This window comes from Nematolebias whitei, chromosome 17 (genome assembly GCF_014905685.2).
Source record: "Nematolebias whitei isolate Nwh7 chromosome 17, NemWhi1, whole genome shotgun sequence".
Classification (NCBI taxonomy): domain Eukaryota; kingdom Metazoa; phylum Chordata; class Actinopteri; order Cyprinodontiformes; family Rivulidae; genus Nematolebias; species Nematolebias whitei.
The window spans coordinates 25,422,013-25,449,394 of record NC_056514.1 but is presented as its reverse complement, the minus strand read 5'-3'; the positions used below and the strand labels follow the sequence as shown (position 1 = coordinate 25,449,394).

Here is a 27,382-nt window from a genome sequence, read left to right as displayed (position 1 = left end):
ATTTAAACTTTTTTCAGCCAAATTCTTCAAAAAATGTGATCTCTCCACTTCCATCTGGTAATTTCAGCTTCTTTCTGCCTTTTTAGCTACTTTTCAGCTGTTTTTGCTCATTTCAGTTTTTTTTTTACAGATAATTTAATTTTTTTGTACTCATTTCTGCTTCTTTCAGCCTAATTTGGCAAACGCGTTCTTTCTGCTTTCCTCTGCTAATTTAAGTTTGTTCTACCTTTTCAGCTACCTTTTTTAGTTAATTTTAGCTGTTTTCAGATACATTCAAGTTTTTCATGGTAATTTTTGCTACTTTCATCCTAATTAACTTCTTTCTGCTAATTTCAGCTTGTTATGCTCCTTTCACATTTTACTGCTGGTTTCATTTAGCTGTTTTTATGCTAATTTGAGCTTTTTCAGCTAATTCCACATTTTTTAAAATCATTTTAGCTTTTTTTGCTTCCTACCGGTAGTTTAAGCTTCTTTCTGCCTTTTTAGTCTTTTTTGTTGTTGCTGCTTATTTCAGCTTTTGTTTTAGCTAATTTCCCTAGTTTTGTGCTCATTTCTGCTTCTTAAAACCTAATTCAGCAAATTCATGTTCTTTCTGCTTTCTTCTGCTAATTTAGTCGTGTTCTTCAATCTCAGCTACATTTTAGCATGCTTTTTAGATAATTTCAGCTGTTTTTCTAGCAAGTTCTTCTGCAATAAGCATTCACGCTGCATTTTCACAGGAAATGTAATTTCTATAGTTAGTCTTGGCCTCTCTTCAGGCTAAAAAGCGATTAAACCTTCCAAAAACTCAGAGGGATAAAATGAAAATGGAAAATGAATTTCACAGAGCAGTGAACAAATCGTTAGGTTTGAAAGTGGGAGTTTAGTTGGTGGTTAGCTCTGTGGGACCAGGAGGAGGCGAGCTGGTTGGCAGCAGGCAGGCGGTCGAGCCCCGAGTAGGGCCTGACGTGTTGGTGTGGTGCGGGTGTGAAGTGGGTGACGCGTCCTTGCCTTACTCACAGCCTGTGTGGACAGCATGTCATTGATGGAGTGGTCGTACTGCTCGGCCAGGATGGCCAGCTTACGGGTCTGCTCGTCCTTCAGCCGCTTCAGCACGGCCTTGTGGTCCGACTTGGGCGTGTTCTCCAGCAGGTGGTTCCTCAGCGCCTTGTACTGACGGGTTTGGATCTTGCAGGTGTCCTGGAACTGACGCTTTATCTGAAGCTCTTTGGACTGGAGAAAGAAGAGAGATGGAAGCAGCTGGGCTGAAGCGCTCCTGTGCTTTGGATGTGTGTTGTGTCTTTAATACAGAAAATCTGACTTTTTTTTACAATATTTGTTAAGAAAAACATTTTACATGTAATCTTAAATTTAGGTATAAACTCTGTAATCTATATGCATTTGTTTTAACTTTAAAGCTTTCAAATAGCTGCAGGTACATCTATTAACAAAACACTAGATTACATTTTTAAAGTTCAGATTTTACCAGACCACACAGATAAGTTACAAAATGCATCTTAAGAGTTTGTGAGAATGATGAGTCAGCGTTCATGAGCGGTTTTCATTTTTATAATTACTTTTGAACAGTTTTTGCATTTTCACTGCTGCCTACTTTGTGCAAATTTTAACTATTCGCATAATAAAATATTTTGCTCAACTGTTGTTACTTTTAGTTTTTGTACCTTTTACACTTATTTTGTATTTAAAATTAAATTCTCATTAGAAATACATTGGGATGTTCCAGTTCTTTCCATAATAATCTTTACAATGTTTTTCACTGCCCCACTAGATTTTGGTCTTCCTATAAAAGCTACTGTTTTGCTAAATATTTTTATTTTACTTAGTTCCGCTTCTTTTAGCTTTTAGCTACAGCTTTGTTTAGTTTTAGCTCAGGGTTCACAGCATTTCATAAAAACAAAACTCCTTTCTTTTCCTGAATAAATCCTGAAATTCCAGGCGATATTTCAGTCACATGCTAAGAACTTAGCATCTTATGTGAAGGGCAGTCATCTTCAGAGATGACAGTAAGTTTACTCTATCCCAGTGGTTCTCAAACTGCGGTCCCTGGACCCCTGGAGGTATGACAGCTGGTGCTTGGTGGTCCACAATTATTATTTTTTTTTTACAACCACATGGTTTAACAACTCGTTAATATTAGGGATACACAATATTATCGACTTGTATCGGTCGATATTAGCATTAAAGTTCAATATCGGACATTGGTCATTCCATCAGAATAACTCACCGTTATAAAAGACGCTGTTTTTGTGTGACAACCCAGTGACAAGGACGCCTGCAGCACCAGCACAACAAGATGACGTCATGCGAGCCTACTTGATCTGATCACGGTGGAGAGGAAGAAGTCAGAATGTCGGCGGTGTGGAAGTTTTATTTTTCATTGAGGATGTCGGAGTCCAAAGATTTTTGGACTATGTTGAGTCTCGCTACATCGTCCCCAGTCAGAAATATTTTTCTGACATAACCTTACCCGAGTTACAAGCCGTCATTTCCGACGTCATTGAGAAGCTAATAGCTGATAGCACTTGGGTGAGTTTCACCACAGACATTTGGACGTTAAGCGTTAGCCCCGTTAGCATGATTAGGCTTACGGCACAATAGACATCAACTTTGAACTTAAAAAGTCTGTCCTTGATGCACAGGAGTGCAGAGGATCCCACACTGCAGCTACGAACCTGGAACAAGCCTCCACAAGTGAAACAGCATCGCAGGTGACTAATGCTAATAAATAACATTTAACACTTTTCATTTAATATAAGTTAAAGTGCTATGCATATCAAATGTGCTATGTTCTGACAAAGGAACGTATATAAAATATCAGTATTGGTTATCGGCCAAATAAGGTTCAACATATCAGCATATCTGATATCGGCCAAAAATCCAATATCATGCATCCCTAGTCAAAATACACCAAAAATGCAGGAAATCACATCTACTTTATTCAACGTTTTCTGGGGGAGGACCCCCAGACACCCCCCACCCCCACCCGTTCCGGCATTGATCGGTTTACAAATGAAGCCCTGTTACTTGGTACGACTGCAGCTTTTGTGATTCTGTTCAGTTTTATGTAAAGAGTTTTCTGTAATAGTTTAAATAAGTGGCGATACATTTATGTTCATTATGTGAATAGGTAAAGTTTTAAAGTGTTTTTTGATGTTGTACATTTTCTCCAAACAGTAATTTTTGGAAGTTGAAATCAAAATTTATGTTAATTAAGTGTGTCTTGAATGAAAAACACCCCATGTTTAAAAGTTGAAAAATGGTATTAACTCTATCAAAGAACAGGCCTTATTTATGTTACACACATATTTCCATTGCATTAAAGAGACAAATTGAAGAAAATTATTTAATAAACATGAGGATTATGAGGGGGTTCCTGAACCCAAACAGTTTGAAAACCCCTGCTCTGGCTGGTACATGCAAATAGCAATTATTCCTAATAATTAATTATACTTTAAAATATCAAACCACAGCCAGTCAGTAAGGATACACGTACTTTGTACACTGTAAAAGCAGAACAAGGACTCAGTAATGCTTGAATACTAGCATTAATACAAGTCACAATATCTTTTAATCATCAGGTTGGTGTTCAACTTCCTCGAGTTTTCCCTGTCTGGAAAACGTAGAAGTAATTTTCCAGGTTTTCCCTGATTTTCAAAGTCACTGGGAACCCTGCAGCTGCAGTCTTGCTGATTTTTAGTTTTGGCATGTTCTACCATTTATAGCCACTTTTTGGCTGTGGTTTTGTTCACTTTAGCTGCTTTTTGATTTTAGCTAATGCTCTACTCAGTTTCACCTTCTTCTAGTTAGTTTGACCAACCAATCAGAAGTCGTTTCTCTGGTTTGTGGGGAAACAACTCCACAAACAAAAGATCAATAAGTGACTGAAAAATGTTGACTCCAATATTCTAACAAATAAGGCAATTCTAAAATATTTCTGAAAATTATATTGCTTTAGATCAAATATTTTTACTGTGAAGGTTTAAAACTGATGCAGATTTTAATAATAGGTCCTGTTAAAACATCGATAACATCTGATTTAGTTTCCAATAATTTAATCAATATAGGGAGCTGTAGAAGTTGTCATGAAATAAACGTTTTATTTGACTTTTTGTTGCGACTGACCAAAAGAAAGGCAAGACAATCACTAAAGTGTGATGATACGAAAAGAAACAGGGAAAAACAAAACGCTAAACGAATCTTTGATTAAATGGTTAACAGCAAAGGGTGAACAAATAAGGAGGTGACAACAATGGGAAATTAAAAAAAAAAAAAAAAAAAACAACAGACAGGACAATGATTTCAAAACAAAAGAATTTATTTTTTTATGTGCAAATAAATTTTCTATGCTTCGGAGCACACAGCCGTACAGAACACCCATGCAGCTAAAACGAGGACGACAAAAGGTCCGTCCAAAACAATGCAGTACTAGTTTCATAAATACTGCATCAATTAAAACAAAAACGTGATATAACTTTGAGGAGATGCAAACAAAACAGAATGCAACATGTAAACGTACAGAGAGGAACAGGTCAAAACTGAACACAAATGTAAATTAATGGTAAAAATTACATTCAAACAAAACAATGTCTGCTGTGAGACTTCTCTTTTGAAAGCTTGAAATCGTGGAAGCAGGTCGACAGGAAATACAAACTGTGACCTTCCTGTTTTGTTTTCCCCGTGTCGCTTCACAGCTAAGACTGAGCTTTAAAACTTCTGAATCCTCCCCTTCAAACGGGTCCGATCGAGTTTCCTATCAACACGCGGCTTGTTTGTCGTTGTTTGGCTTGTTTTCTCTTTTTAAGCACAGACGCTTTACAGGAAGACAGATTCTTCTTTTCACATTAAAGGCTCGACTTCAACTCCATCAAATGAACTTTGGTGTTTCTGTCCAGCTGAAGTTACATTTAAACAATGAGGCGTGAGTTAAGCAAAGTTTTCACTCTTGATTGTATTTTTTTCCCCAAAGTATAAATGAAACTAAAGTACATATTTGGTTGAAGCATTTAAAAAACTAATTTCCTACTTTTCTGTCACTGAATATTAGCGATGGATCATCTTCGGTTTCTGAAATATTAAACTTCATGACATCTAAGATGAACTGTAGCTGCAGTTATGGTTTAATTGAAAATAAATACTCTAAAACTTTGGCATTTTTTAACAGCCTCTGGAAAGAAATATGAAAAATGTTGGTAATTTGGGATCTTCATTTTATGAGGACTTTCCATCTTTCACATTCACTTCTTGTTCTTTGCGTCTCAAAGAATGTCTCCGGCATCAGATAAATTAAGTTACACAGAAAAATAAAATATATTTTTATTATATTATATAACTCTAAGGCCTATTTTGGTTTGCGTATCTTGATTCCACTTTATATCACTTCACAAAAGACTACAGTTTGTGCAAACTGTTAAAAAGTAGGCACTATTCTTATTTTATCACAAAGGGAAAATGTTTACATGGTAAATCTTAACAAGATTATTGCTTCACAGGCAATAGAATAGTCCAGCCATTATATAAAAAAAAAAAAGATTTCACAAACTATGAATTAAAATGGCTTTAAAATGTTTAACACGAAACCTTCATTTAAATCAGGGTTTGTGTTCTGGATGATGGGTTCTACTAGCCGTTTTCCATTTGGCTTCAAACAGTGTTTCATCATGGTCCAAATGTGTTTCCCACTCAGCTGTTTATTGCACTTTTTACTCACTGACAGCTAGTGTTCAGGGTTAAGTTAGTGAAATCATTACGTATCCTTTTTGTTTCTTCACAGTAATCAGCATGAGGAGTGAAATATTATCTGTGGAGCTGTAACACTGTAATAGTTGTTCTAGGCACTGACAAATCAGTGCACCGTATCAAATAAGACCACTCTAAAGTCAAAACAACACAAGATTGCACAAAATGGTCTCAAAAATAACCATAAAAATGTCTTAGAAATTAAGAGCAAAATAATAAAAATCAACAAACTTTAAGGGACTTTTACAAAAAGCACAACAATAAAACGTTTAAAATATCACTGGATTTGGGACAGATCAGTCTGTAGACCCGTCATCAGTATGGCTTTGTGCTCGTACGTGCACGTTAACTAAAGCTTTATCAGCCAAAAACTGATTCCAGCCAGTGTGCACACGCGTACGTGTGCGCTTCTAAAAGGAGGCTAATATTTAAGAAATGTGACTACAAACCAGTTTGGAAATGTTGTAAAGAGAGACACATGGGCCCAAACCAAAAACACCAACAATGGTTGAAAACATGGAATGCAGAGCGTGATGATGACCGAGCTCACACGAACGCACCGCCAACACATCCCCCCACATTGCCCCTTTGCTTCCAGCTATCTCCACGGGCGGATTTTCCCCCGGACAAACCTTCCAGACGAAGTTCGCCTTAACCCACACTCCCACCTCGCTTCCTCACGAAACATCCGCTCCCTCTCCTCCCTCTTTTTCCTCTCCCTCTCCCTTCTCCTCCTTTCCTTCTGCCTCCGCTCCCTGACCTCCCGGGGGAGCAGTAGGGGCAACCGGCTTGGAAGCTCTTTTCTCAACAGACCCAGAGTTTGGAGTTTAATATAAACTCTGAGTGGCAGTTTGTTGATAACCCGTCTGATCACTTTTAGGACTATGGTGTTTGTAATGTCTGCCAGGACCCCCAGCGGTCGTCTACTGAAGCGCCTCCCCCACAGCAGGCACTTGGCCAGGGGAGAGGTGCCACTGCAGCGAGCCTGACACTCTAACGGTAAGCTCTTCAATGGAACTGGGATTTTAGACTGGCGCACGCCCCAGTTGCGCCCAGCTTTGGGGAACATTTCATAAAGGTTTCTCTCAGCCACACCTCCCAGGACTGACTGGCACATGGCAAACAGGGGGCGAGGAAGGCGGAAAAGGACACGCATGCACAAGCGGTTGATCTTACGAGGTGCGTGCTGGAGGAAGTTACGAGCAGGCCTGACAACCAGGACTACGACCAGATAGAGGGAAAGGAAGAGGGAAGGAGAGCTGAGGAAGGAAGCAGAGATCAGAATCACGGGAATGTAGTACACCCCCAAACTGAAGGAGAGACCCAAACTGAAGAGGCCGCTGGCCCAAAGGCTAAGTGACAGGAAGGAGGAGAGGGACAGCGAGCAGCAGGATCGTAGCAGGAGGTAGGAGAAGAAGAGTGCCAAGAAAGCCAGCTCGGCGGAGAGTATGAGCGAGGCCACAGAGGGGAGGGGTGGAGAACGACGGAGGGAGAGGAGGAAGATGGAAAGCAGCATCAAAGTGAGGTTGGAGGGCTGGGCAGCAGCAGAAAGAGAGAGGAGGAGGCAGATGGCGTGAGAAAAGAGCGAGGGGAGGGAGGTCTGCAGAGGGGGAGGAGGAGGTGGTGAGGGCTCCAGCTCCTCTGTGGTTTCAGGGATGTAAAACTCTGACAGCTCATCAATGTCTCTGCGCCGTCTTTTCTCTGGGGTTGATGGTGGGATGAACTCTGATGGACAACCATCAGCCACACCTCTGCCCTCCTCTTCCTCCACCTCCTCATCAAGGTCTACAGGAGACACTTTACTGTAATCTTCCTCATATTCCCACTGAACCCCCTCTACTTCCCTCACTTCTGCACCCTCTGCAAGTTTCCAGTCGTGAACATCTCTGCCATTAGCTTCCTTTGTTTCATTGTCCTCTTCATCCATCTCAAACTTCCTTTCAACCTCAGACATACCCTCATCCTCATCATCATCTCTAAAACCTTCCTCCACGAATTCAACAACTCCATCAAGCTCATCTCCATCATCATACACCTCCTTCCCTACCATTCTGACATCATTTTCTAACTCGTCCTCTACTAGGCCCGCCTCACTGTCCCAGCTGCTGCTCCGACTCCCAGTTGACCGGCTCTCCTCAGGAGACCCCTGGCTCTGGGTGCTCTCACTCACTTTCAGGCTCTTGGGCTGCTGGCGGACCTCCACGGCGTGTTTTTGACGTAGCTCCTGTTCGCGCCTCTTGTTGTACTCCATCTGGTTGGTGAGCTCCGTCTGGTGCTGGGTGCGAATTAGCTCGGCCCGCGTACGCTGCACCAAACTCAGCTGCCGGAACTCCAGCTCCTGGGTTGACTCGTGGTGGCGCAGCAGCATGGCACACTCCAGATCTTTCAGAGTCTGCTTTTTGTTTAGATCCTACATAGAATGACAGAACAACAAGCAAAGAAGGAAGGTTGAACTGTTTGACAACCTTTCAAAGCACTTTTCTATACAGATATGCAAGTTTAAAATCTAAACTGGATCTGGTCACTAATGAACAAGAATTAAATGAAAAGAGAATACTGTATTTTTCGACCTATAAGTCGCTGTTTTTTGCATAATTTACATGCTCTGCCTGCGATTTATAGGTTGAAGCGACATATATAAACCAATTTTTGGCTGAGATATGACCGTTTTCATTCATTCTGACTGAAAAAAAAGAAGCAGTGCCAATTTCAGCCACTTGAAAGCAATAGGTAGTAGTAGAACTAAGGCATGCCGTTGTATCATGTAATGGGTAAATGTGGCTATAATTACTAATTCAGAAAAGTTCAAGACAAAAATAACGGGACTTTATTATACTTTATTATTTTTGTTTTGAACTTTTTTGAATTTACCATGTCCTGGATGACTGAGAATCTTCACCAGCTATTAATGACACAATCGGCTTGCCATACACTCCACCTTCATTCTGCTCACTGCTTGAAGCAACATCAGTTTCATTTTGCTGCACTGCCCCAGCAAAATTCAGCTAATTTGACCATTAAAGTGCGTTTATTAAGTAAAAGTTCAAGTGAGCCACACCTTTACTATAATTTCAAGCAAACAAATAATTGTTTTAGGTGCATTTCTTGTTAAATTTCGAAGAAACAAGCAGCGCTCCTCTTTCTTTTTTCCTCTCTGTCTGTGTGCTCCCAGAGCACTGAGGCAGTGAATACTTTTGAAAATGCAGCTGATTTGACCATTAAAGTGCATTTATTAAGGAAATGTTAGACTGAGACACACCTTTACTATAATTTCGAGCAAACAAATAATTGTTTTTAAGTGTTAATCTTGTTAAATTCTTGCTAAAGTCCTCCTGTGCATGCACCCATGGCTGCCATTTGGCAGCCCATCGATTCTTGGCACAACACCGGCCCACATTTCTGGGTTCGGCCCACATTTCTGGGTTGTCAGCGATGACGTGTAACAAACGTGACCGGTGACACATAATAGATGTGACGTATACGGCAAAGTGACATATTAATGGATTTTTCCCACATTTTTAGACATATTTGGACCGATGAGACTTATAAGGCGGTGCGACAAGTACGGCAGAAATTACGGTACCTCTCTGAGCAGATCTTGCTCCAGGTTGTGGCGTGCCAGCAGCATCTTTCTCTTATACTGGCGACTCTGCAGCTCATAATACTGTCTCTGCCTTCGCAGCAGACCGGCTTCTTCTTCTGCCTGCAGCTGCTGCATACACTCCTTCTGGTGCACCAACCATTCCTGTTTCTCCCGCTTTGGTGTTGACTGGTTCTCATTCAGTTCCTTGAGAATTACATATAAAAAAGATTATCTATACTGCAGTGATATCAAGTGACAGATCCATGCAACATGAAAATGTTTCAAACTTAGGTTTCTTAAAGCAAATGTCCCAAAAAGTTGGTGACAAAACATCTCCAAACTGAACTGCACCTCTTTAAGCTGCTCCTTGCGCTGTCGATACTGTCGTTTCTGGGAATCAAGGAGACCGGTCAATTCCTTCTTCTGCTGGCCCAGTATGTGCTGCTGGAACTTCTTCTCCTCAGTCAGGACGGCCTTTGTCTGAATACAAAAACACGCAACACAAAATAGAAATTTAAAGTGCAAAAACATTCAAATAAGGCTGAATATTTTAACACAGCTACAAATAGCACAGCTGTTTCCATTCATATCTATTTTGTTTCATGACTTCACGTTAGGTTTCTTCTTGGTTTTCCCCTCATGGGCCACCTTCAGCTCACCTCCTTCTCCAGGACCGCCTGGTGCTTTTTGGACAGTTTTTCTATTTCCATAGAGAAGTTGGTCCTCTGATTCTCCAGTTCTTTGTCAAGTCTCAGCTGGTGTTCGTCCATCTCTGCCTTCAGCTTGTTCTCCAGGCCCATCAGCTGTTTCTGGTGCTGCCGCCGCATCCGCTTGTACCTGTGAGGAGACACAATTCAAATGATCTGAGAGGACGAAATGAATCTTTGATTGTTCCCCGCTCTTGTTTTCTTTGTTTTAGTTTAAACACTGAGGTGTGCACTAAATTAATTTCAAAGTGAAAGGATCTCGAGGGCTCAACAACCGAACTTAAACTTTTTTTTAACCGATGTGGAAGTTCTGATTTATAAATGTTAACCGTACCCAGACATCTGCTCTCTGAGAGCCGATCCCTGTTCATGTTCCTGGATCTGACGAGTCACCAGTGAAGCCGTCCTTATGGTGGCAAAGTGATCTCTGCGCCGACGTCTGCCTCCTCCTCCTCCACCACCACCACCACCACCGCCGCCAGATGAAGGTTCTCGTTGCGAGTCAGCCTCTGGCTGATACGGATCATCGTAGATGTTGTCATGGCTCTGCATAATGGAGAAGCAATAGAGTAATAAGTAATTACTTACACCCATTACACTCATTTTTGGGGTCACAAATTTTTGATAAAAATGAATTTATAAACTCATTCAATAAAACATTATATACATTTTATATTTTTATTATACATATTTATATTTAATTTCTAAGTCTTGTAGACAAATTCAATATATTGATTCATTAATGTCATTTACAGTGAGAGAGATGTTACGATTCTGTAAACTTACTTGCCAAACCCAACATAATTATTTTTTTAATTCTGGAGTAAGTCGGTAACAACACTGATAGCTCTAATCTGCACCTGTCGGTTTAAATTGTTGTTGCTTAAATTGCTGTTTAATATACCGTATTATTTTACATTATTAGTGTTTAGCGTACATTTTAATATTTTAGTGTAACATTTAGCGGTCGTTTAGTGTATATCTTAGATCCTTATATACGGTTTCTTTTTATACTTTATATTTTTTTATATTTTTAGGTGTAACTGGGACCCTGAGTACACAATTTTGTTCCACCTCATGCACCACATGTGATGCAAATGACAATAAAGAACCTCGATCTTGAACCTTGAAATTGGTGCCGCTTTTACTCCACTTTTCCTGTAGGAGGAGCAAGTTTGCATTTGTAAAACTAAAACAGCGTTCCCTGCAGAATATTTCCAGTCAAAATATACCAAAATATCTCCAATATTTAAGACAAAGTTAAAGTCTAAATGAATTGATTATATATATTAAAAAAACAACACAGAACTACAATACCGGAGCCACAATAGAAAATGCATTTTCAAAGATTCTTTGTTTTAATTTGAAAATAGACTATCTTTTCATTCATTAATATACTTTTATTTTATATACAAGGTCAGCTTTTGCCAATTCATAATAAACTCCTTTTAAAACTCAGCCACAATTTCTTTAAGAGTTTGGAAGAGATAAAACTCCAACACATAGATAAACACTTAGACTGACCAGGGGTTTGTGCAGGACAGAGCTGTTGGAGGTGACGGTGTGCTCCCCCTCCTGCATCATGGCCATCTCCCCGCTGTCGTCCGAGCCGTCTGCCAGGCTGTTGACCGAGCTACTCTGGGAGCTGGCGCTGATCGACATGGATGGCAGCGAGTGGGAGCTCTCCATGCTGTTGACTGTGCCAGTGCGTAACATATACTGTTCCACATCCTGAAAAAAGGGAGAGAGAGAGGAAGTTAAAACAAGAATTTGACACCGCTTGAGGACAAGAATGCAAGGATGATAATTGGAGTCTCTATGTCTAATGAGCTGATATGACTCCGTTGGAAAGTTATGGCTTAAACATGCTTACAAATGAGAAGTTTGTTTCCCAGATTCTTTGTTGTTTTCAAAATAAAACATTTGGTTAACAGTATCTCTCTTAGAAACAATAATTTCCTGCAGGATCAATAAAGTCCTATCTTATCTTAGCTTGTACTTCTTTAGTTTGACAAAATTCTTACTTGGAAATACAAACTGCGGTCACTAACCAAAATTAGTCAAATCTTAGCAGATCCATTCAAAGCTTAAAAGTGCCAACACCCTAAAGTACTCGCAATCTAACCAACTCTGTAATATCTGTGCATTCTTTTCAAGTTTTCCTTCAGCCCTCATGGCCACATGCTCCTTCTCAGTCTCCTACCTCTTCATCATCGCCTCCTTCTGGTGCTGGACCATTGTGTGCCTCATGAAAGAGGATCTTCTTCATTTTGCGATACTGAAGGTTGTCTAGCTCACGGACAGCATCCTTAGTGCGGGCAATCAGGTCCATCACAACGGTCATGGGACGCTCTCTGCATAGGAAATGGTGCTGGGTGGAGCAATAGTTTAGGAAAAAGAAAAGACAGAAGGAGAAAAAAAAAAAACGTAAAAGTGGCAAGTCTAAGGATTTGGGATGTTAAAGTTACAGCACAGTGAAGATGGCTTTTTAATTGTTTATAAACTACTAATCACACCCAAACGTGACATTTGACCTAATTAGTCATTTGAGTAATTCACGACAATTTAATCAGATAAGAAATAGAGAATTTCTTTTTAATGGGCTGTTGGTCATTGCAGCTTCCTGCATCTATCTCCATCTCCACCTTCTACTGCTTATCCATAGTTGGGTTGAGGAGGCAGCAGGTCCAGGAGATAAATCCAGACATCCCTCTCTCCAGCAACAATTTCCAGTTAGTCCTGGGGAACCCCGAGGCGTTCCCAGGACAGAGAAGATAAACAACTCCTCCAGCAACTTCTGGGTCTTTAGTGGAACATCCCAGAAAACCTCGTAGAAAAAAGTCCAGTAGGCGTCCTAATCAGATGCTTGACCACATCAACCAACTCTTTTCAGTGCAGAAAAGCAGTGGCTCTACTATGAGCTCCCTTTTGATGAAAAACGACTCCACCTGAGGCAAATGAGGCCGAGGGAGTGGTGGCGCGGAGGTTAGAAAAGGTGGGCCTGTGATCGGAAGATCGCCAGTTCAAGCCCCGGTACAGACAACATCAAAAATGTGGGTGGGGTAGGTGAAGCACCCACACCTGCCCCCAACCTGGGCTTATGAGCAAGGCCCTTAATCCCCATCTGCTCCCTAAACAGGTCTCTCTTGAAAATGAGTTATTGTGGCTCAGTGAGACTACCTGTATAAATAAAGGGTAAATAAAAAAAATAAAAAAAAATCTCACCCACAACCCAGAAGGGGTATTCCACCCGTTTCCGGTCAAGAACCACGGCCTCAAAGTTGGAGGAACTGACTCTCATTCCAGTCGCTTCACACTCAGCTGCGAACCGCCCCAGTGCATGCTGAAAGTATTGGCTAGAAGGCGCCAACAGAACCACATCATCCAAATAAAGCAGAGATGAGACCCTGAGGTTACCAAACCAGACACCCTCCTCTCCATGACTGTGTCTCAAGATCCTGTCTATGAATACCACAAATGGGATTGGAGACAAAAGATGGCCATGGTGGAGTCCAACCCGCACTGGGAACGGGTTTGACTTTGTGCCAATTATGTGGACAGCACCTGCTTTGCTTATATAGGAACCAGATAGCCCTTAAAAGCAACCGAGACAGCCCATACTCCAGCAACACCCCCAACAGAATGCCTTGAGGAACAGTCATAAGCCTTCTCCAGGTCCACAAAACACATGCAGACTGGAGACACAAACTCCCATGACCCCCTTAGCAATTCTGCAGGGGTGAAGATTTGGTCCACTGTTCCACAATCAGGATGGAGGCCACAGTACTCCTCCTGAATCCGAGGTTTGACAATGAGAGAGGAGGCAACCCTTCCAACACCTTGGAGTATATTTTCCCAGGGAGGGCAAGATGTGTGATTCCATGATAGTTGGAACACACTCCTGTTCTCTCTTTTAAAAATGTAAACCATCACCCTGGTCTGCCACGCCACAGGCACTGTCCCTCCATGAGGCATTGAAAAGACATGTCAACCATGACAGCCCCACAACATCCAGAGCCTTCTGCCTCTTGGGGTGAGTCTTGTCCATCCCTGGCGCCCTGCCACCGAAGAGCTTTTTGACCACATCGGTGACTTTTGCCATGGTAATAGACTTGTCTTCCCCCGCATCTGCAATAGAGGCCCTGAATGGCCCAATTGGATTCCATGTCCCCAACCTCCCCCGGGACTCCGAGAGGAGTAAGTTGAAGGTTGTACAGATGGAGGGGTCCACCAGACATCCCCAGTTCACCCTCACTATGCATTTGGGTTTACTAGGTCTGTTTAGCAGTATCCCTTGCCACTGGATTCAACTCACCACCAGGTGGTGATCAGTCGACATATCTGCCCCCTCTTCACCCAAGTGTCGTCCAAGACGTAGGGCGGCAGATCAGACAACACGATCCTTGCCGTAGAATTGTCACTTTAATGTGGTGGAGGGGTTTGAGTATTCCTGTGATCATGGGGGCTATGTTGTATGAGGTATTAGCCCCTGGTAGGGTCTCCTATGGCAAACAGGGCTCATGGAAGGAGTCAGGCTAAAAGCAATTCAAAACCCTTGGTGCAAAAAAACAACAACAAAAAAACCAACAACAAAAAAACCCAGATGCATCAAGAAACCTTGTCCAGAAAAGGGAAACAAGGATACCTTCCTGAAGCTAGGCCTGTGGGGGGAGTTGGTCAGCGAGCACCTTGTGTTTGAGCCTTAGCACCCAGAGCTTGTCCGGGCCAACCCCGAAAAAAGGGGCCCGCCAACTGCAGGGAGGCCTGTCAAGGTCGGGGGCTATGGATGCAGGGCGGCAGGTAAGGGAGGGTACCAGGCCATGCAGATTATTGGCAGCATAGACTAGTTCTAGGGACGTGGAACATTACCTCACTGGTGAGTAAGGAGCCGGAGCTTGTGTGTGAGGTTGAGCAGCACCAATTAGATATAGTTGTAATCTCTATGCACACCTTGGGCTTTGGAACCCAACCCCTGTAGAGGCTAAACTCTCTCCTACTCCAGAGTTGCCAAGTGAGAGAGGTGTCGGGCGGGTGTGGGGATACTTACAAGTCCCTGGCTGAATGCCTCGGTATTGGACTTTTTCCCAGTGAATGAACCCAGAGGGTTCTCTGTGGCTTTGGGCTGTAGGAGGGAAGGTTCTGACCGTTTTTGTGCTTATGCACCAGTTCAGATTACCCAGCCTTTCTGGAGTCTCTGGATGGTGTCCTAGATACGGTGCCATCTGGGGATTCTCTTGTTCTATTGGGTTACATCAATGCCAATGTGGGCAATGACAGAGTCATCTGGAAAGGTGATTGGGAGGAACAGTCTCCCTGACCTGAACTTGAATGGTGTTCATTTAATGAACTTCTGTGCTAGGCATGGGATGTCCATAACAAACATCATGTTTGAGCATAGGGTGGTTCATAAGTTTATCTCGTACCAGAAAACCTAAGGTCAAAGGTCAATAATCAATTTGGTGCAACCAGCACAGATTTATTAGGAAACAGACACATCTTTACTAGACAAACAAGTTCCTCGATAATGGTGATTTTTTTTTAACCTCCTTCCTTCAATGTAAAAAGTTTTGCTTTCAGAATAAAATAAGACCAATAAATTTCCTCAACTTCACCAAACTGAAGTTAATATGTTATTACAGACTGATGCAAAGGGTAAAAGAAAATATGAAGCTAAACTGCCACAATGAAAAAAAAAAGCAGAGCTGATTAAAAATGCCAAAGGGCCAAATAGGAAGTCTAATTTTTAAATTAAATCTAAATTTAGAGAAAAAAAAACAAACGTAGTATGAACTATAGCTATTACACATATAGCCACATTCTAAGAGTTGTTTTATCAGCAGTCACCATTTCATAACACAAAAAACATAGATTTGCCGGTACATGCAAAATTAAGTTAAAATGGATTACCAGCACTTTTTTCTTCTTCTTTGTGAATATATATATATATATATATATATATATATATACTTTTATATACTTTAATCTTTGACAATTAAAAAAAAAACTGTATTAATTCAATAAAAAAAATCTAATCTTTTTTTGTACCTTGAGCAGCACATCAGAGGTAGGTCTGTCCTGGGAGATCTTTTGCAAACAGGAGTCCACAAAATTGCGAAAATAATCAGACCTGAAAAAATGTACAAAAATGGTACAAAAAAAATCACAACAAATGCTTATTTGTTACTAATCAAATGTTCATAATTCATTTAAGTGATTTTAATTATTATAACACAACTAGACATGACTCACACACAACGTCCAGTGTTTAATTTTGAAAAATCACAAGTTCAATCAGTTCCTAATATCAAGCATGCATAAAATACCCTCATCAGAACCACAATACTGCTTTCAAACAACTCAACATCTAAAATTGAAATAATAAACATTTTTATTATTTCTTTTAACAATAAAAAGTTTACTTATTTTTGGACATTAAGATCAAAATGAACATAGCTTAATAAAAATAAATAAAGGTTCAACCAAAAAAGCAATCTAAATTTTTAATGATCATCGTCTCTCACCAGTGATTAGACTGTAACACAGGGCTCTCATTCTGGGCGATGTGGTATAAGGCACTCATAGCATTCATGTTGAACAGAGGAGGCTTCCTTTCCGCTACAGAGAAAAAGCACAGCAGCATGACATAAACAGGCAGTGACAGATAAATAAAGAAAAAATAAAAACAGGAGTGAGTATGGTTGGATGTTTTCAGCTTTGTGAATGATAATGACACACTTTTAGGACCACTTTGTGGCAATCTCTTACCCAGCTCTATGCAGGTAATGCCAAGTGACCACACATCCACCTTCCCGTCGTACTGCCCCTCGTCCATGGCGAGGATCACCTCAGGGGCCATCCTGCATGCAGAAAACAATTCAACAACAGCAACTGGGCCATTTTCATCTCTTTTTCTCGTTTTGATTTGGGAACAATGAAGAGCAGCACCTCGAGGCTGGCTTTTATTTATAACATCTGCGTCACATCAACAGAATACAGGGCTGCTGAATTTACCATAACAAAATAACTTCTACCTGCTGAATGAAGGAATCTGGCTCTGAAAATATCACCTGTTTTTCTAAACAGTAAACACATTAGCATTAAAAATTATGGGTAAACACAAACAGGCATGTGCATTTCAATAAAAATAAGCCAAATTTGGCTTATTGCTCTGAAAAATCTGCACTGTTCAAACTGAAGCTTCACTGGGCAAGCGTCGAATGAGTTTGACTCTGACTTTCATGTCACCACACTTGTTTCAACATGTAACAACAATAAATGGGGCACACCCATAGAGTGAGACAGACTGAGGGAAATGGGAGTAATATGTATTGTCATATCTGAAGTTCAAATAAAGTTGCAAGTCACATTAGAAAATATATTAGGAGTTAAAGGAGAAAAGGATTTTCCACCTTTAAAAGATAAGCTTCAAATCAAACAAATCAAAAACATGTATACAGAAATTTTAGAAAGTCCATGTTTAAATTTACACACAAGTTTCCAGCTATCCTTGTTAAAAAAATGATGTTGATTTTCATTTACTTGCATATCCTGATTCATGCTCATTAATCCAGGTAGAAAAGTCCAACAAACTACCCGGATTACTGAGCATGAATCAGGATACTTTGAACCACTTTGGCCAAGACTGCCTCAAACAAATTGGCAGGGGAGAGGGCGACTACAGAAACCGCCTGAGCACCATCAAACTGGTTGTCCCACTATGAGAAGGTGCTATAAGACAGCGTTTGTTGCAGCTCTTCAGACTGATGAAGTCTTTTGGATGAACGTTGAAACGTTTCAACAAAAAGAAACCGTCCAGAGGACCTGACTTAACTTTGTTGGACAGGTGAGTTTGAGTTTATTTTTCTTTCTTGCACATCTTCAGCAGTATTGGACAGTATCAATATTTTTAAGGTTTATCAGTGAGACAGATTACTCCGATTTGCTGTTTAGCTAAAGTAACTGAGCTCTAACAAGCGCTTTAACATAATGATATTTAGGAAATTGAGGTAGTCATATTTTACTTTAAAATTTTATATTTGCGTGTAGTTTTAATACCAATAAATAATGAACAAATAAATGCATGGTAGGCAAAAAAGGAACACAAGCCAAATTATTCTGAAACAAGCCTATCTGTGCTAAAACAAAACAAAAAAAACAGAAGCAAAGCATGTTTTCAGTGAGTCTTTTTCTTTTCCACAGTCGTAGGTTGGATATCCTGGATAGTTTTTTAAAGTCTGTTTGGCCTAAAGTTTTATTGTCCAGAAGTAGACAATTTGAAAGCAAAAGATAATATTTCATCACCTCGGTTTTCCATGTTGCTTTGGTGTGTAAGGGAAGAAACAACTGTTATTATGGCCTTCCAGAGCCAACAATTTCCCGATAATGTACCAGTAAAGATAACAAAAACATACAAAAAAAAAAAAAAAGTATTCACATGAATTTACACATAAAAAAAATCACAGTCATTTTACTCTGCAGGGTAGCTAAATCTTTGCTCTTGTCAGAGCTGTCAAGTTACTAATGCAAAAAAACCAACAACAAAAAACACACTTCCTACTACCTGCTGCTTTACAGGAAAAAAAATCTTCACTATGCTTTTACTTAAATGCAGTTCAAAGTATCTGCAAAAAGTATTTTTGTCACTGTGGTTAGGGCTAAATATGACTGTACGTCAATAATGCCGCTCCAAAATAAACAAAACATTTCAAAATAACAGCTGGAAGCACATCAGGATAGCTGGAAGCACATTTGCTGAACCTCAGAATTGTAGCTTTTTCAGCATTTAGTAAATCTGCACAAAGTTTTGGGTCCTTGGTGTCTTATGATACGTGGACAGAGCTGTGAGATTGTGTTAAGAACTTGCCAACATTTATAAACCAGATAGTATTTAGTTCTTACAGCTGTGTTTGCTTATCATAGTTTGGGTGTTTTAGTTTAATCTTACTGCACACTGTAATGAGTTAAAAATAGAAAGTTTTACCAGTAAGGTGTTCCCACGAAGGAGTTGGCTGGGGCAACTATAGAGGCAGAGCCGAAGTCTCCCAGTTTGACCTGACCTGGCTCTGTTAGCAAGATGTTTCCTGCTTTCACATCCCTGTAAGATAGAACAGATCAGAGGAGAAAACAGCCTGTCAGGGAAAAATCAAGGGAGACGATATAAACAGAGATGTGAGAAATAAAATGAATTGATGGGTGTCTGGGGAGCAGCAAGATGTACTAAAATGTGTTGCTGCACAGTGTGAGAGCACATTGCATAAGCTTCATCAGGCAGCACAGTTTCTGTCTGCTCCCCCCGTATTTGCTTTGTCTCTTGTCAGAAGAGTGGGCGATGAGAGCAGAATAGATGCAGCGAGTGAAAACTGAACTGAAATGAAGTTTACCTGTGAATCATGTTGTGAGAATGAAGATACACCAGTCCCTGCAATGCACCATGGGTTATGGCAGCTATTTCCACTTCTTGGAGGGGCTTCTTGTGGACTGGGAGAAACGTTAGACATAAACTATATTAATAACTAAAGTAAACAAAACACTTGCAAGCAGGGTTTTGACAATACTAGCTATTTTAGTTTTACCTTCTAGGAGGTCAGAGGCTGAACCCAAGCAGTACTCCATCACCAGCTAAGGAGAAGACAAAAGGAAAAGCACAAAAAACTTTAAATAAAGACCTAGAATTCCTTGAAGGAGTGCATTTATACTCACTGACTTTCAGAGTCTTAAATTGAAGTTATCTTATGCCGAGAAGAGATGGAGTTAGAACCATTTTGGTCCAAACTTCAAAATGTCATGATACATCTCTCAAGATGTTTGAGCTCTTAGAGCATGTGTTGAAGATAAATTATAACTCAAAATCTGCTAAAATTATTGAGTTTAGTCATTTCTGTGTTCGCCAATATGGACTATCTATGACAGCCTTATTGAACTGGGATGACTCCAACAGTTAACTGGTTGTAGACGCATATCCGTTAAACTTTTTCAATTTCATTAAAAACATGTCCAGTGGTACTTTGCTAACCGACAAATTTGACTTCACAGGTTAATGGGAATGTTTTAAAAACAGATCTTGCACAATCAGTTGTTGTCGGAGTATAATTTTTAAAACACTCTCAGTTACTACCGCACCAAATGTTAGCTCAATGTCTGTGGAATTGGCTGAGTTATAGCCATTTTGTGTTTGCTAAAGTCACTTGTCTGTGGTGGCCATCTTGAATGGGTTTTATGCCAAAAGTTAATCAGTGTAAATGTTAAGTTAATCAGTGTAATCCAGAGATTACTTTCTGAGATTTTGTACACTGGTTCACAAGATATTGCGCTAACAGACAAATACACCCATATAAATATGGCCAAAAATGTTATGACCTCTTTCCTTTGGCAGTGGGCAACAAAAAGCAAAAAGAGGCATTAAAGGTATTAAAGGCAATTCATTTAATGTGACATTTGTTAAAGTTAGAGAAAAGTTACAAAACTAAAGTGTTGTGCACATTTTATTGTCCGGTCATTTTGTCTCATATTTTCAACATGAAGGTCAGAGATTTACTTATTCAAAAGTGCTTTGGCTACAACTAGCCATTCATATTGTCAGACTTGCATGAACTTTAAATATATATATGCAAAAAACACCTCATACATTGCTATGCTATATATAAACATCTTAATTACAGCATCGGCATCCCGTCGAAGTATATCAACAACTGAAATCATTTTATAAAATTAAGGCTTTTTACTACAACCTTATCAAGTGTCTTAAAGAGATCTCTTGAATTTTAACTCCTATTTTGGCCTAAATGAACCAGAGGCCAAGGCTGATGTCTACTTTCTCATTCTGAAATGAGAAATGAGATTTGAACCAGGGTAACCTGCTCACTGAGAGGCAGCAGCTCTACCAGCTGCGCCACCGTGCTGCACTGTGCACAACACATCACAAACAAAGCATGGAAGCAATGAACACAACTCAACTACTAATAAAAGCAAGTAAAAAGGTGAAATTTCATTTTCACTGGAACTAACAATGTTAACATGTCTAAACAATCCATTCAATGTAAAAAATGGAAAGTGGGTCATAAATGGCACATTTTTATATTAATTACACGTTACTTCACTTTAAAAATCCAACATATTAATACACAAAATTATTTCCAAATTGTATGATTACATAACTTTCCTACTATTGATAGCTGCAGTTTGAAAGCATTGCCCAAAGATCCTAAGTAAGGGGAAGATGAGAGAACTATGCTGAATCATTTCTACATTTTTGAGTACAAAGCCTGTATTTGAACAACAAAAGGATCAATGGTGTAAAGAACAATAAAACCTCAAGTGCAGGATGCACCAAACAGCATCAACAGATGAACTAATGTGGGAACACAGGAGCAAAACTTCCAGAAATGCTTGCTGAATTGTACTACCGGTACATTCTCTACTCAGATGTAAAAAAAGAACTGTAGTCTAGACCAAATACTTTAGGAAACCTCGTCTTTATATTGGGAACAGATTGATATCACATGCATGAAAGTGTTTCTTTAGTTGTGTTTTCCTCCTTCTAAATTTGCTGTTCTTTAAGCATCTACAATTAGTGGGACAAAAGAAAAAAAATATAATATTTTTGTAGCCATGCCCCTGGGCAGGACCTTTATGTGCCACTGAAGCTCAATTAAAAGCATTAACATGCAGTGAAGCCCATTTCTTTGCACAGAAAATACCAGCAATCGTAGATGCATCACAGAACTGCAACTTGTGTTTGCTGTAGAGTCAAATCAGGACGAAGTGTGAGAGAAACAAGCATGCATGCACGTGCACATGCGCACGCACTCACCCAGGCTGTGTGCTCTCTCAGGTAGCAGCCACGATACTCCACAGTGTTGGGGTGGCGCAGTTTCTGGAGGAACTTCACTTCCTTGATGATATCCTGCCATTTCTGGAGCGAGAGCAGAGCCACAGTCACTGACAAGCAAAATGTGTCCTACAGATAAAATGCTCTGAAAGTATTCAGCACAATAAAAATGGGAGTTTTCAGCTCCTACCTCATTGGACTGTTTGCCACTATAGGACATCTTCTTGATTGCCACCACCTCATTTGTGCGGATGTCATGGGCCTAGTGTGGAAAAGTAAACCGTCTTTATTTTCTGCAAATGGCAGGCCTATCCTTAGTATGTTTTATTTCTAGGTAAAACTTTTGGTATAAATAAAGCATCCTCCCCCCACACACACACAAAATGTAGTCACGATGCACTGCGATTCAACCATTTTTGAAACTAGACACAGCAAAGCAATCACTATTACATAAAAAGAATTTCAGCTGAGCGTCCCTTCCTCTTATTTTTGGCACTCTGTGGTCCATCTCTTTATCCATGACTAGCTCTTTTTCACGCTTCATTTAACAGGGCTTTTCATCCACCACTACCAAGTTGTTCTTTGTCCCTGACTCACGCTGTAGTTTTACCTTTTCCTGCTCTCTCACCAGCTTTAATAACCTCTGATAGGTTTATCCACTTCGCGCTAATTCAGTACCACCATCATTAGCTTCATTATCTGAAAATTCACTAATCCTCAGTTTCAGTGTTACCATCAAGAAGATACTGTTCTTCTGTGCATGGTTACCTTTTCTTACTTTTAACTACCACTACTCTGATATATATACATACTCAGTGAAGAAATTAAGTATTTGAGCACCCTGCGACTTTGCAAGTTCTCCCACTTAGAAATCATGGAGGGGTCAGAAATGTTCATCTTAGGTGCATGTCCACTGTGAGAGACATAATCTAAAAAAAAAAAATCTGGAAATCACAATGTATGATTTTTTAATAATTTGTGTGTTACTGCTGCAAATAAGTATTTGAACACCTGCCAATCAGCAACAATTCTGGCCCTCAAAGACCTGTTAGTCCTCCTGTAAACAGTTCACCTCCACTCCACTTATTATTCTAAATTAGAAGCACCTGTTTGAGGTCGTTAGCTGCATAAAGACACCTGTCCACCCCACACAATTAGTAAGACTCCAACTACTAACATGGCTAAGACCAAAGAGCTGTCCAAAGACACCAGAGGCAAAATTGTAGACCTCCATAAGGCTGGAAAGGGCAATTGCTAAACAGCTTTGTGAAAAATATCAACGTTGGAGCAATTATTAGATAATGGAAGAAGCTAAACATGACTGTTAATCTCCCTCAGACTGGGGCTCCATGCAAGATCTCACCTCGTTGCATATCAATGATCCTAAGAAAGGTAAGGAATCAGCCCAGAACTACACGGGAGGAGCTGGTCAATGACCTGAAGAGAGCTGGCACCACTGTTTCCAAGGTTACTGTGGGTAATACACTAAGACGTCATAGTTTAAAGTCATGCATGGCACGGAAGTTTCCCTGCTTAAACCAGCACACGTCCAGGCCCGTCTTAAGTTTGACCATGACCATTTGGATGATCCAGAGGAGACATGGGAGAAAGTTATGTGGTCAGATGAGACCAAAATAGAACTTTTTGGTCTTAATTCCACTCTCTGTGTTTAGAGGACGAAGAATGATGAGCATCATCCCAGAAACACCATCCCTACTGTGAAGCATGGGGGTGGAACATCATGCTTTGGTGTTTTTCTGCACACGGGACAGGACGACTGCACTGTATTAAGGAGAGGATGACTGGGGCCATGTATTGCAAGATTTTCGGGAACAACCTCCTTCCCTCAGTTAGAGATCTGGGCCAACCGCCGTCCTCAATCTACACCATTCTGAGGAGAGGGGACGAAACGAGGAGGGTGGATGTGCACTAAACTTACTGAGCCATCCACCACAGGTAACCGATAAGCCAGAAAAGATTCTTCACAAGTTGCTTAATGAGTAGCAGCTGCAGACAATGGCCTCAGAATGACAGAATTTCTGTCACTCCCTCATTCTTTTCTTAAAGGTATTTATTTTCCAGCTTTTAATACTGCCATTGGTTAGGAATAGTGCCTTTGTTGTACAGAAAATCACTGTGATGACCATAAAATGTGGTGAACATTTTTCTATGTTTTTTCCTACTTTTTATTAGAATAAAATGTTTTTAAAACACACTTGCTGAAATGCATTCAATTCATAATTGGGGTTCTGGTAATAGTAAGAAGTGTAATGACATTCTTTAGTATTTGCACTCTGTACTGGAAAGTATTCAAATGTAAAGTACTCAGTATGAAAAAAAGAGGTATCAATGCATCTCTAGTAAAGATAATGATGTGTTTTATCTTTGTCATTTTACACAATTTTACTCTGCTAATGAAAACCTTCGTTTTGTGTATTGATACATATGATCTGTTTTGGAAGTTTAAAAAATGTTGCTGGGATTTGAACAATCAGATAACAGATTAGCCTTCAGAGTTTAGGGACATGTTTAGACTTTACTAAGTGAACATCACAACACTTTTCTAAAGACAAATAATGCAAACAAGTTTATCCACATTATTGCAAAGTGTAGTTATTCCTGCATCTCATCTCTATCACTGACATAATCTCAAACTATGTAAAAAGGAACTCACAAAGTAGACTGCCCCAAAGCTCCCATGACCAATCTCCCTCAGGTCTGTGAAGAGCTTCTCAGGATCCTCCCTGCAGAACAGCTCAGCCACCTCCGGGTCCTTCAGGTTCCCGGCCCGCACACTCGACGGCATGGCCAGCGCCTGGCAAGCACAGAGGAGACACGCAGTGTGAGCATCTGGTATTTGGAAAGATTATTTGGAAGAAATATTTGTGTAGAAAACATGAGCTACAAAGAAATGTGATGTAGTCTTGTCATTTACAGTGAGCACGTTTGTGTCTCCTCAGTAATAACCTACTCACCCATTTCTTTTACACATCCCACAGAGATTTAAAAAAGCCTCTACTCAACATAAGCTTATAAAAATTGAAAAACACCAAAACACCTGAACAGTTTTATGTCAAAATTTGATTAGACCAGATTAGAAATCATTTCTATACAGCAGTGTCTCTCTGATAACTATAGACAGCATTTTGATGTTAAAATATTGTTTCAAATTTGATTCTTACAAATTATTTTGCAGCTTTACATTTTACTTTTACATTTTAAATCACTTCAGCTTGTGTGCAGCACATCAGTTCTGCAGCAGCACCTAATTTTAAATAATACAAAAAATACCAAACTGAATCGGCTCACAATAATAGATTCAAATAAACCCCACAAACACTCAATGCGACTGTTAATCACTATTGTTTCACCAGGTGCTTTTACTATTATGACCTTTAATGAGTGGGTAATGTACTTTAAAATAATAAAGGAAATGCATCATATTTTTTTCACAAGCAATTCTTTTCGTTTCTTTCGTTATCTAAGCCCGACTCACTGAAGCAGAGCATAAAAATCCACACAAACGCTTTACGTTTTCAGTCCGTGCTGAACAACACATTCCCCTAATTGAGATGAGTGGTCACTCGCAGGTATTTTAAGAGCTCGCACACTCGATCACACCTCCATCCACCAGTAAATGGCATGAACCCCAGTGCACATCCATACTGGTCTCAGGTTTAAAACTTCACATTTTCTTTCCAGCAGTAAAATGTTGAGATAATTAATTATGGTTGGTCTGATTTGCAATTTTGATTCAAAAGTTTTTTATTTTTATTTTTTTTTATTTACTGAAAAATCATTCTGCAGTTATACTTCAGTAATAATATTGGTTATGTGGGACAAATGTAAATTCATTCAGGTTCATTTCATCAGGGGACAATACATGAAACAAGTCAGATCTTAAACAATAGAGCTTAGACAATGGCTAAATTGCAGACCAAATCCACTGTGGGATATAAAAAAGTCAACCACTAAAACTAGAAGGCTTTTTTAAACCTAGAAGGTTAAATAATAAAGTGCAACACATCTGTGGTGAGTAGCAGTAATTTAATAACCAATAAGCTGCCCATATATTTGCTTTCAGGTAAAACAATTTAGCCACAAGACTTCCATGTGTTTCTGAAAACCTAAAGACCAGAAACCACAATAGAATTAAAGAGTTAAATTACGATTTCCCGAGCTGATATGTAATACAAAACAGTGGCGTTCATTACAGAAACACCAAGTAAAATGTTTCAATTATATTTCAGTTAGAAACTTAGATTAGACTCAGGATGTTAACCGATAAGATATTTTTTCTGTTATGTGCTACAAGGTCAGGTGATGGCAGGACACCACATACTGTTAGATGATAAAGATTGGTTATGGTGTCCATTTGCTTCGAACACCCTACAATAAAGATCAAATAATCACTTTTAAAATGGCAGACATATTTTGTATAAATTTAATTATACTACAGTATTCATTTACACCATTTGGTCTCTAAAATGATAGGCAGGTAGTATCCTATTTAAAATTTATAAATGTAAAGATCATTCATAAGAATTAAAAGAAAAGTAACTTGGACAACAGCTTCTACTATTTTCTAAAATGTTGGTTCTTTAGCAAATGAGCAATCAGCCAAAACACTTCAAAAACACACGCATCTGTTCTTTTGTGGACATTTTGTTATTGTCAAAGAGGAAGCGCCTGGTTCCCTTTATGAACGAGAAGCTCTTTAAAGACTGCAACTAAAGGCAAGCTCATTCTATTTTTCAAGAGCCTGATGGCAGACAACACAAGAAGAAAGGAGTAATGTTTCATTGATGTGGTTTCTGTGAATTTATTTCTTCAACTTAAAATACTCGTATAACACATGGCACACCAGGCTTAAAATGTATATAGTCTTGATAGGTCAGCTATGAAAATATCCAGATATGTGACTGCTATCAGGATCATGTTAGAGTATTTCTTTCATTTGACTTTAGCCCCGATCCTAAAATAACTGTGAAAATTATTTAACATTAGGTAAACAGGACTTCACGGTTTTCCCAGGACTGTTGCTGAATGCAAAGACGTCTCAGATCTTTTATTGCAAATCTTGCTGCTCATAAAACAAGTCAGACAACTCCAAAACCAGTCGGATTACTTGAAAATCAAACCCTACAAACTACTGGGTCAGAAATTACTACAGTAACATAATTTAAATACAAGAGGACTCCCATAATTTGTCTTGTAAATAAAAAAAAGAGGTTAGTTTGTACTAACCAGTGCTGTCATGTAATTTTTCAAATGCGTTGTTTAAATTGATTAGCTAGAAACAAGACAGTATAATGGATGGACGTGTTTTTAACGATTTTGATTTAGATATGCGGTTTTTATCTTTTCTTAATTTTCAGAAGAAAATTATTTAGTTACTAAAACCGGTACAATGTATCATTTCTCTTGTGACATGAATGCCCCTTTGCATGATTTCTGGCATATAAATAAAAATAACACGTCTTACCGTGGCTTTTGGGATCCACTGTAGCTAGCTGTGGAGCTAGCTAA

General features: G+C 39.6%; 1 protein-coding gene across 1 annotated transcript in view; it reads right to left on the bottom strand.

Moving 5' to 3' along the window:
- Positions 1-27,382, bottom strand: part of taok2b (TAO kinase 2b) — a 33,079-nt gene extending 5,697 nt beyond the window's left edge. Inside the window, exons 1-18 of the mRNA XM_037691410.1 lie at positions 27,339-27,382; positions 24,528-24,668; positions 22,044-22,115; positions 21,836-21,937; positions 19,599-19,644; positions 19,407-19,503; positions 19,007-19,120; positions 16,792-16,883; positions 16,548-16,641; positions 16,072-16,153; positions 12,230-12,397; positions 11,551-11,757; positions 10,361-10,572; positions 9,979-10,156; positions 9,671-9,799; positions 9,320-9,523; positions 7,907-8,146; positions 1,000-1,212 (exon numbers count right to left, since the gene is read on the bottom strand). Coding sequence (XP_037547338.1) covers positions 1,000-1,212; positions 7,907-8,146; positions 9,320-9,523; positions 9,671-9,799; positions 9,979-10,156; positions 10,361-10,572; positions 11,551-11,757; positions 12,230-12,397; positions 16,072-16,153; positions 16,548-16,641; positions 16,792-16,883; positions 19,007-19,120; positions 19,407-19,503; positions 19,599-19,644; positions 21,836-21,937; positions 22,044-22,115; positions 24,528-24,659 — 2,382 coding nt within the window. The 5' untranslated portion in view covers positions 24,660-24,668; positions 27,339-27,382. The remainder of the gene's footprint in view (positions 1-999; positions 1,213-7,906; positions 8,147-9,319; positions 9,524-9,670; positions 9,800-9,978; positions 10,157-10,360; positions 10,573-11,550; positions 11,758-12,229; positions 12,398-16,071; positions 16,154-16,547; positions 16,642-16,791; positions 16,884-19,006; positions 19,121-19,406; positions 19,504-19,598; positions 19,645-21,835; positions 21,938-22,043; positions 22,116-24,527; positions 24,669-27,338) is intronic.